Genomic DNA, 10,865 nt, shown 5'->3' with positions numbered 1-10,865 from the left:
AGCGCCGGCCCCAGCTCCGGACGGCGGCCCACCCTGCCCGCCGGGCCGGTACCTCGCCGTACGCCTGGCTCTGCCTTCTCATGTAGACATGCGGAAGCTCCGCTGAGGCGGCCAGGGAGAAGATGTTGCCGATAAACGGCAGCCCCGGCGGCCCCGGGGGGAAGCCCACCGGCCTCCTTTGCTTCAGCATCTGGCGGACCGCCAGCGCGAAAAGCAGCAGGAAGAGTGCGCTGCCGAGCGCCTCTGCGCCGGCCTCAGCTCCCGGAGCCTTCCACATTCCCCAAACTTGGGAGCGAACTCAGCCGCCGCTCCTAGGCCCGCCGCTCCGCCACGCCCCTCGCTCCCTGTATTTCTATTGGTCGGGTGCCTCGAGGTTCCGCCCCAACTCCGTGGCGATTGGCTCGCTGAATATAGGGCTCTGGGGCCTAGCGGCCGGTGACTTACTGGCATTGCCCAGCACCCGGCCGCTTCTGGCACCGATCCTCGAAAGCCCTTTTGGGGTGTGAACACCAGGTGATTGACGACGATCCGGACAGCTCCACCCACTGGGCTGAACTGATTCTGCCTTCCTGGGAGCCACTGCGATCTTAAAGTGTCTTTTAGGTACCAGGTCCGTTTATGTCATGCTAGGAAGACGAGTCAACGCTGCAGTCTTTAGCTGACTCGATAACTTTCAGACTTTCCTCTAGCTTAGCAAGTCGACCCATCGATACAAAAAGATAATAAACAATATTTTCTCCTTGTTTACTCATAAGTTCTCTCCTGTTAAAGGGTTTTTTTTTTTGGTGGGATCCTTAGAGAATTCTAAGGATTAAGCACCATCCATAGGATTAAGCACTATCCATACGATTAACTCGGATTGCCCGTCTTTCCACCCCTGTCGGGGCCTCCCAGACTCGTTAATTACTGGTAATCACAGCAGAGGCCTCTTATCTGCAGTTGCTCAGGAATGGTACTGACTGGAAAATGGCGTTTAGAGGCTGGTGATGTAGGCACGGAGCGAAGACGAGTTTACTTAGATCGGGGGAGTTTCCAAGAGAGGAATCGTGCAGTCAAGTTGAGAGATTGGAGTTTTTATAGGCTACGGATATGGAGAAAGGGTGTAGGCAGCGAATGTGAATATTTAAAGAATACCTTTTCCTGGATCATTTGGCACCTTATAGATCTCGGAGCACCTGTATTGTGTTCAGTATTATTTTTACAGCTGCAGCTTTGGCAAGACAGTTTTCTGGCCTGCGAATTCTATGCATATCCTTTTAGAGAAGATAGGTCAGGAGTCATTGGGATAGATAAATGGGCTTTACTTCACAAGGATAGCTGTTATCATCGCCTCTTGAGAGCAGGATGTCTTTAAGTGGTGTTCTTTTGTTAAGGATTTTAATGTTTTTGTTCCCAATGGGCAGCTACTGCACTTACCTCTCAAGCTTTCTGTCTCCACAACCTAGAATTAAACAACTGATTTCATGCTATTTCAGTTTCTATTCTTAATTTTATTGGGCAGTTCTTTGCAACACAGGACCTACTAGACTTGGGACCTTTCTAAAAGGTGTATTATAATCATGATTTAACATTGGAAAAGGTTTTCTCTTCCTCGTTAGCTTAAATTTCATTCATACAAATATTTATTGAATGCACACCTTGTGATTGTCCTAAGCAACGGAAATACAAAGGTGACAACAACAATGGATATACAAAGGTCACAAGACCTAAAATCAACAAAGTTCTTATGGAATGTTTCATAGGATTTCTGCCCACAGAATATTCATCTAGATGGGTATTCCATCTATTACAAAAGCTTATTATATTATCCTTAAATACTTAAAATTCTTACTGATCAAGAATCTTATAGTAGAGTAGGAAAATAGTTGTCAGACACTGCTGCTGAACTTAGTCTGTGGTGTCACAGGCCGGACTGCAGTCATTCTGATGCACCAGGAATGCGGACTATCACCTAGCAGATAGCTGAGGTTAGCCCTGCCCTCACCAACATGGCCTGTCTTGCAGTCTGGCCAAAGTACAGGCACTGGGTTCAGAAGTGGCCCTGTTTCATTTATCTTCTATAGGATTGATTTCAGTTTCAAAAATACCCTCCGGTTGGCTCAAGTTAAGGAGCATTCCTTCTTTGGCATTCCTGCCTTGCTACCTTAGCACAGAGCTCAGAATTTACCCTGATGCCACCCTGATCTGACTGATGGCACTGATGAGATTCCCCCCATGATAAGGGGGTGGTTCTCAGGAATACTCAAAGTGGTCTCAGAACACAGAGCCTTCCATGTAACCATTTATTTTGTTCTCTCAGTTCTCAGCAAAGGGAATGGCTCACTGTGTTCCCCTTCTTTTTATTCCTCTTCCCAGCATTTTGGTAAAGACTGTGCCCAGGATTTTGACATTTCAGTGTGCAGAATGGTACAACAAAGAGAAGCATAATTTGTGCTCCATTGAGAGCCCCCTTTTTTGCCTTTGGAAATTGCTATGGTTTGAGTATGGTTTATCCCCAAAAAACTTATGTTGAGGCTTGGCCCCATTGCAGCAGCATTAAGAATTATTGGGAACTTTATATATTCTAGATAAGAGTCCTTTGTCTGAGGAGCAGCTGGTAAAAGTTTTTTCCCACATTGTAGGTTGTCTTTTAGTTATATTGATGGTTTCTTTTGCAGTGCAGAAGCTTTTTAATAAGATGAGATCCCAGTTGTTGGTTCTTTCTGCTAGTTCCCATGCTACTGAGGACTTCTTCGTAAAGTCTTTTCCTATGCCAATGCCAATGTCTTGAAGAGTTCTGCCTAACTTATCTTCCAGCAAATTTAGTGTCTCTTTTTTAATATTTAGATCTTTTATCCACTTGGATTTTAGTTTAGTGCATGGTGAAAGATAAGGGTCTAGTTTTAATCTTTGGCAGGTTGAAACCCAGTTTTTCCAACACCATTTATTAAAGAGACTATCTTGCCTCCAGTGAGGATGGTCTGCTCCTTTGTCAAAGATGAGGTAGCTGAGTACATCTGTTTTTGTGTCTTCCAGTCTGTTCCATTGATCCTCAGGTCTGTTTCTTTGCCAGTATCATGCTGTTTTTATCACAGTAGCTTTGTAGTATAGTTTCAAATTGGGAATTGTTATACCCTCTGCCATGTCTCTGTTGCCTAGGATGGCTTTTGCTATTCTAGGTCTCTTCTGGTTCCAAATGAATTTTTGGATTATTTTTTCTAGTTCTGTGAAATAACGTGTTGAAATTTCAATTGGCATTGCATTGTATAGCAGTTTTGGCAGTATGGCCATTTTCACTGTTGATTCTTCCTATGCAGGAGCAGGGGATATCTTTCCATTTTCTTGTATCCTCTTTGATCTCTTTTTCCATAGTGCTGTAGTTTTCAGTGTAGGGTCTTTTGCTTCTTTCATTAGATTGATTCCTAGATACTTCTTTTTTGGAGATGCTATTGTGAAAGGAATTGCTTCTCTAATTTCTCTCTCAGTCAGTCTGTTATTTGTGTACAAGAAGGCTATTGATTTTTGAGTGTTGACCTTGTATCCAGCTACTCTGCTAAAAGTGTCAATTAACTCTAGAAGTCTTTGGTGGAATTTTTTAGGTCTTCAATGTAGAGTATCATGTCATCAGCAAATAATGACAGTTTAACTTCTTCCTTTCCTATCTTTATTGCTTTAATTTCTTTCTCTTGTCTAATTGCTGTGGCTAATATTTCCAGAAGTATATTGAAGAGGAGTGGTGATAGTGGGCATCCTTGTCTTGTTCCAGATTTTATTGTGAAGGTTTTCAGTTTTAGGCCATTTAACATGATGTTGGCTGTTGGTTTTTCATAGATAGACTTTATTAAGTTGAGATATAGACCATCTATTCCAATTTTTTGCAGGGGTTTTTATCATGAATGGGTGTTGAGTTTTGTCAAATGCTTTTTCTGCATCTATTGAGAGGATCATATGGTTTTTATCGTTGAACAATCAAACCCCCCAAATATAAAGACCCGATTCAAAAATGGGCATCCGAAATGAACAGACCTTTCTCAGACAAAGAAGTAAAAGCAGCAAGTAAATATATGAAATAATGTTCCACATCACTGGTCATTCAAGAGATGCAGATGAAAACAACACTGAGATTCCACTCACCCTACAAAGAATGGCTGCTATCAAGAAATCACACAATAGCAAATGTTGGCGGGATTGTGGGGAGAAAGGAACCCTTCTCCATTGTTGGTGGGAGTGCAGACTTGTGCAACCACTATGGAAATCAATATAGAGATACCTCAAGAGCTGGGATTAGAGGTTCCATTTGACCCAGCCATCCCTCTACTGGGTATCTTTCCAAAAGAATTAAAAGAATCATATCACAGTGATATATGTGCACCTATGTTTATAGTGGCACAGTTTGTAATAGCTAAAACTTGGAAACAGCCCATTTGCCCATCAGTTGGAGTCTGGATAAAGAAGATGTGGTTTTTCTATAAAATTGAATACTACTCAGCCATAAAGAATGAGAAATTAGACTCATTCACAGGAAAATGGATACATATTGAGGATATACTCCTAAGTGAAATAAACAAGTCACACATGTGTAAATACCGAATAGTTTCTCTGGTGTGAAAAACTATAATGGTACATAAGATCCTAATGATATAATTGACAGTGTGAAATAGGAAGAAAAGGGCTAAAGGTGTAGGGGAAGTGGGAAGGGTAGGGGAAAGGTAATAAGGTAAAAGGAAAAAAATATATGAGAAAATGAAAAGATGGAAATAAAGTATTTGTAAAAGGGGAGGAGAAGAGGGGGTGAAGGGAGGGCAGGGACAAGAGGAAAAAATGAGAACCATAACTTGTCATGTAAAGGTACAAGATCTCAATGATGAATGTAACTGTACTGTGTACCTGAAATGTACTAATAAACTCAATGAGAGAGAGAAAAAGAATTATTGGGACCTTTCAGAAGTAATTAGATCACGGGAGCTCCACTCTCATGAAAGGATTGACATAGCTACCTTGGGGGTGGATTAGTTATTTTGAGAGGAGGTTGTTAATAAAATTAAGTTGGTTTTCTTTTTGTTCCCTTGCTGTGTGATCTCATCTTCAAGTACATGTTTCCTTTCTGATTTTCTTCCACAGAGCAGCACATGGCCTTAGCTAAAAGCCAAGAAGTTGCTGGTGCCATGTTCTTGACCCCTCGAATTGTCAGCTGCATAAACATCTTCTTTGTAATTTTCTGTCACAGCAACAGAAAGCAGAAGACATCAGAGAGTGTCAGGTGAGAGATAACCTGACTTTCTACAGTTTTTGAATGCTGTGGTCCTGGGTGCTTGCCCACAGTACTCCCCTTGCACACAGTGAAGCATCCAACACAAAATTGCCTCCTTTGCATAATCCATTATACATACTCAGAGTGTGTTTCATCGGAACAAAAGGAAGTAAGAATCAGAGAAGTGTCCCACCGAGCCCCATGAGACCCAAGCCAAAAGAAAAAAACAGTACTGTTCTTTGTTCTCTTAAAATTTGATCCCAAAGTGAATTCCTTACTTCATCCTGCTCTCATGAAGTGGGGTATCCAAATGATGATTTTTATTACAAAGTGTTGTAGGAACGGGGTTTGTACACTTAACCCACTGAGGTAAGGCTGGGAGCCCAGTGGTGCCTCTGGGTGGGACCCTTAGGAAATGTCTTTCTTTAACCACCAAGCATCTCCATACCCCATTCCCTGAAGTTCAGTCTGTACCAATCGTTTATATGAGTACGACTCATAGACCGTTATATATTATATATATGCATCCATTTTTAAATTTAAAATAATAACTACCATGTGAAGACCTTTTAGTATGCAGGCTTTGGAAAGTTTAGTGTTCAAAGGCATGTGGTTGCCCATCTCCTTCACCATCCCCTGTTTGGGGAAGAAGTGCCCGTGAACATTAATTTGCCAGTTGTACTCATGTTGTCTAAGATTACATGTTTTCAGTGCTATATATATGCATCCATTTTTAAATTTAAAATAATAACTACCATGTGAAGACCTTTTAGTATGCAGGCTTTGGAAAGTTTAGTGTTCAAAGGCATGTGGTTGCCCATCTCCTTCACCATCCCCTGTTTGGGGAAGAAGTGCCCGTGAACATTAATTTGCCAGTTGTACTCATGTTGTCTAAGATTACATGTTTTCAGTGCTATGACATGGGTCATTTCCTGCCCTGTTGTAAACCTGCTCACCCCCAGCAGTTGAGGAGTTACTGCTGTCCACAGAGTAGCTGAAGTCTTCATAGGCAGTGCTGAGAGTATCCACTCAGATCTGTTGATTTATTGTACCTGTCACCATTTCTCTTTTAACCTCATTAGAAATGTGTTAATGATACATTGTTTCCAGATGTTGCCAACCTTTGCCTTTTGTTGAAGACAATTTGCATTTTCATAGACTGAGAAATGAAAATGACCTCATATAGATAAATAGATGATAGATAGATAGATAGATAGATAGATAGATAGATAGATAGATATGTTTATTCCAACATTTGGGAGTCAAGACAGAGAAGAAGGCATCATGGAAGAAAGGATTTCAATGAGGAACTTTTTTCTTTCATAAATTTTCCAAAAGCTACATCAACTTAGAGAAATCATCTTTCTCAGAACCAGGAACTGTTCCTGCTATCCTGGAGGTAGTCAACCAACCCCCTGGAATTTCCTCTCATATTGTTTCCCACCGGGCCTATTCTGGAATCTTGTATTCCTTTTCTTGTATTTATTTATTTATTTAATTTATTAATTTTTTTTATACCGGGGATCGAACTCAGGACCTTGGAGTTGCAAGATAGGTGGCAGCACCACTGAGCTAAATCCTCAGCCCTCCTTTCCTTGTATTTAAATAGAATAGAAATTTAAAAATAGATGAACATTTTTGGCTATGTTGCAAAGGTGATAACTGAGTTTGAGGAGGTTTAATGTTCTGTGTAAGATCACATAAGACAGTTCCAGTGCAACCAGAATTCTGGGCTCTGGACTTGCCCAGAATTGTGTCCCTTCAGTCATTATCTCAAAATGAATGGACATCAAAGAGTGTTGAGCACTGACAAGACTAGGTACTGGGGATAGAATGGTGCACAAAACTAGTCGTGGTTCTTTCGTTCCTGAGAATTGCAGTCTATCGGAGGATGCAAACATCAATCAAATGATCACAACTAGAATTATTATTACAGTTACATCTCCTGAAGTAAAGAAACAATTCTATAAACATGTATAACACAGGAAATGTGATTAGTCTTGGAGGTGAGTGCTTGCTGTCTGGAGCTCAGAATCAGTGTATACCCAGGGAATTCTCTTCCCTGGGATTGTATTCACATTAAGTCACCCTGAAGTTCTTCTCTAGCTACTGGTATTATGTGGGACATTGAATGCTAAGTAGGAAGGGAAAGAAACATATTTTTAAAACTCATGAATATTACTCAGAGACTGGTAAGTCCTAGTTTGGAGTTTTCTTACTCTTGCTTTGCAAATGATTGTCATAAACATTCTCATATCGTGCTTCTGAAAATAGATTTAAAGAATCGGTGGAAATACTAGATTGAACAGATATTAAATAAGTATGCCAGTAGTGACATCCACCATTCTAATCATGAAAAAGGAAACAATAATTATAAAACATTGACATAAGAAACTAAAGGGGCTGGAAATTTAGCTCAGTGGTGTGCTGCTTGCCTTGTAAATTCAAGGTCTTGAGTTCAATCTCTTGTATCCCCTACCCCCCAAAAAAGAAAAGAAGCCACTACAGCCAGGGATTATGTAAGTAAGGTACACATCTCACAGCCTGAGGGTGTCATGTGGACAAAGGGCCAATTAATTCTCATCAAAGATTAAAATTATTTAAGACCACTCTGGCTTAAGAAAACAGGGGAAGTATGTAGTATACTTTTGAAAGATTTGCCAGTTTCCAAAACAGAAACAACTAACAGTTAAAGGATTGACTTCACTCATCTAGAAAGTATTCTCAGAGGATACAGAATAGTCATCTGGCCTTGACTTTGAATCAAAATATAAATTTAATCATTGGAGATCAAGTTGAGAAATTCTTGGGTATTATTTGTGGAGCGTGTTCGCCTCAGGCAGTGGACGACCTGGACCCCTATCTGGGCAGGCACTATGTCTGGGTCATCATGCTCAGCTCTTTTTCTCCAACAACTTTGAAAGAACATTTGTAGGTGACTGGTGGCACAGAATATTTATTTCTCTGAAGTTTTGGAGATCAGAATATTGAATGTGAAATTAGGAGTAGAGAAAGTTCTGAGCCTGAGGGAGGTAGAGGATCAGGAAGACTTCCCACAGGAATACCTGGCTTCCTACTTTTTGCCTCTCCTCACATCCGTCCATCTCAGCCCTGATCCTGACTGCTTCTGTCAAGGGCCTTTTCCAAATGCTCAGGTACACTATGGCCTCCATCTCGGATGCTCTCTAGCATTTACATGCCTTAGAAATCAGCTCAGCATTCAGTTTCACTTTGCTATGGCTTCTTTTTTCGTTAGATTTTTTTTTTTTTCCTGAAAAGACTCTGGACTCTAGAGGAAGGATCCCGATTTTATTCTTCTCCTGAACTCCAACACCCTACTACACACTTAGGCTATTTGTATGCTGGATAGTTGACTGGGCTTACTTGGAATAATCTCCCCTGTCAAGTCTCCTCCTAAAGGTGACACAGTGACACATTTTACTCTAGGTGGACTGATCAGATAATAGCCGCAGGAAACAAGACACTGTTATCCACAGGCAACTTGTTCTCAGAGAAGCAAGGTCCCAATTCAATGTAGGCCCATTTTAAATAAGCAAGAATAAGTCTTACTGAAACTTGGACTGTAAGACATAATGTTCCTCCCCTCCTTTTCCTGCCTTTGTTGCACATTTTTTACTTACCCTCTGTAGGGGATGAAGGAGTGATTTTCCTAATTATCCCTCACACTACAGTGATGTATATTTGTGCATCTCAGCTGTTCTGGAAGGCATAAAATGACCTGGTGTAATAAAGAAGTTGTGTAGAGTTAGCATAGCACCACATTTAAGCAGCTTTATAGAATTTTAAAACTGAAAAGAACAAGCACTTAACCCAAAAGTTCTCTTCCAAAGAGTGGAGGCTGAGGCCTTGAATGGACAAGTGACTTGCTCAAGGTCACAGAGTAAGTTGGTGGCAGCAACGAGAACCCAGTGTGTTGGCTCCTGGGACTGTTGTGCCCTTTCCATCTTTCCAGATTGTTACAGCTAAGTGAGAGTTAGTGGACACCTGAAATGGCACTCTGATCTTAAGTCTATTCATAGATGGGTTAGTCCCAATTTAAGCAAAATGGGTTGATTTGTTTAAGCAGATTTTCCAACGTAGTAGAGTGAATTGAGAAATTTTCTTCGGTTGCAATTTTCTATATTACTTCAATTTTAGGGTTTTGCAGGATTCTGAAATGAATGGGCAAACACATAATTTTGTCTACAAACTGGAGGTTTTCCATTTAGTATCTTTAGGTAATTTGTATACCGCCATTTTGTGCCTTCCATTATAAGTGAGTTTGGTCCAATCAGAAAGACCTGGCTATATTTTTCTTTGGGCACATCCATTAGCCCTGAGAGCTAAGTGTCTTAACACAAATGGCAGAAATATGTCTGGGGAATGCATTTTTTTGAAAAAAAACTTGTGCTGGAATTGTATAAATGTTGATTTGTAGACTTAGACAAATTGGTAATATTAATGAATTCAAGTTTAACAATTCATAGAACAGTAGTGTCTCATTTTTGGTTCCAGTTCTTAGTTTGGACACTGTCCATGTTTATATTGATAGGTTTATAGTATAATCTTACAATTTGATTTATGGTCAGACTTTCACACTTGATCTTAGCCAAAAGTGCCCAGAAGTGATAGTAGTCAGATTTTCAAAATTTCTTTGCATTTGTGTATTGTAAGGCTAATAGTGTTATAATGATCATCTGCCTTTGTACAGGATTTTCTTTGTCTGAAATAGTTTTCATGAGTTAGATTTCAAACAGTGTTAGTCAATCACTGCCAGGCCGTTAAGCAGAATCCCCACCTGGGTACTCTGCTACTTGGATTTGAAGCTCCCACTTCCCCAAAGATAAGTGCTGCAGTACCCTCTGATAATTTCCTACTAAATAGCAGGCTAACAGTCATTTCATTACCTTCCTGCTTTCTTGTGAAATAGGCCCTATAACAGAAGGCTTTTGGCTTTTTCCTTCAAAAACCATAATCTTTGTCCACTTTGGAACACTCCATTTAATTAGGTATTTTAAAAACCTGCCAATATAGAACTGCCCATGATAACAAAAATATTATCTTGCTTATACATGGATTGATCCAAAGGTAGTATTTTAATTTAAGCCTGATGAAGGTTTTCTGCACTATTATCCTAGGGAAAATAAAAACTTTGAAAAAATACATTTTGGCTACAAGATATATTATTCAATTTCAGAACTTCATACTAAGTGGGTGTAGTTATAACCAAGAACTTCTATATTAATTTAAAATCAAATTTAAACCATCCATTTTCTCTTTACAATTTTTTGTGAGCATGAGTGTGTATTATTATGTAGTGTATAATATGACAGTAGTAGTATTAAATTTTCAGTGAACAAGTTTGTTTAAAACATATATATAATTAATGCTCAGATTATTTTAGAACATATTATAAAAATGAACCCTTATTTTAAAAGTAAATTTAAAAAATTGTCCATTATTGGCTAAATAAAAGTTAGAAAAATATCAAACTACAAGATAGTTATGGAGGTAATGCTTTTATTATTAAAAAGGGCCTCAATAATACAATCTTTAAAATAAAATCTAGTAAAAGCTTTGAAATCCCAAGAAATTATCACATAAAGTCTTTGAATATATATATATATATATATAT

At 39.6% G+C, this 10,865-nt stretch overlaps 1 protein-coding gene and 1 long non-coding RNA gene across 2 annotated transcripts in view; one reads left to right on the top strand and one right to left on the bottom strand.

Moving 5' to 3' along the window:
• The window catches only part of LOC104856066 (vitamin D 25-hydroxylase), an 11,862-nt gene extending 11,562 nt beyond the window's left edge, over positions 1–300 (bottom strand). The window contains exon 1 of the mRNA XM_010615216.3: positions 53–300. Within this exon, the coding sequence (XP_010613518.1) occupies positions 53–277 (225 nt within the window). The 5' untranslated portion in view covers positions 278–300. The remainder of the gene's footprint in view (positions 1–52) is intronic.
• Positions 198–10,865, top strand: part of LOC104856067 — an 85,087-nt gene continuing 74,419 nt past the window's right edge. Inside the window, exons 1-2 of the long non-coding RNA XR_778549.2 lie at positions 198–610; positions 5,101–5,239. This is a non-coding gene — a long non-coding RNA (uncharacterized LOC104856067). The remainder of the gene's footprint in view (positions 611–5,100; positions 5,240–10,865) is intronic.

This window comes from Fukomys damarensis, unplaced genomic scaffold, assembly GCF_012274545.1.
Source record: "Fukomys damarensis isolate Sample0158 unplaced genomic scaffold, DMR_v1.0_HiC HiC_scaffold_16, whole genome shotgun sequence".
In the NCBI taxonomy this organism is placed as follows: domain Eukaryota; kingdom Metazoa; phylum Chordata; class Mammalia; order Rodentia; family Bathyergidae; genus Fukomys; species Fukomys damarensis.
This window is presented reverse-complemented; position numbering and strand designations above follow the sequence as displayed.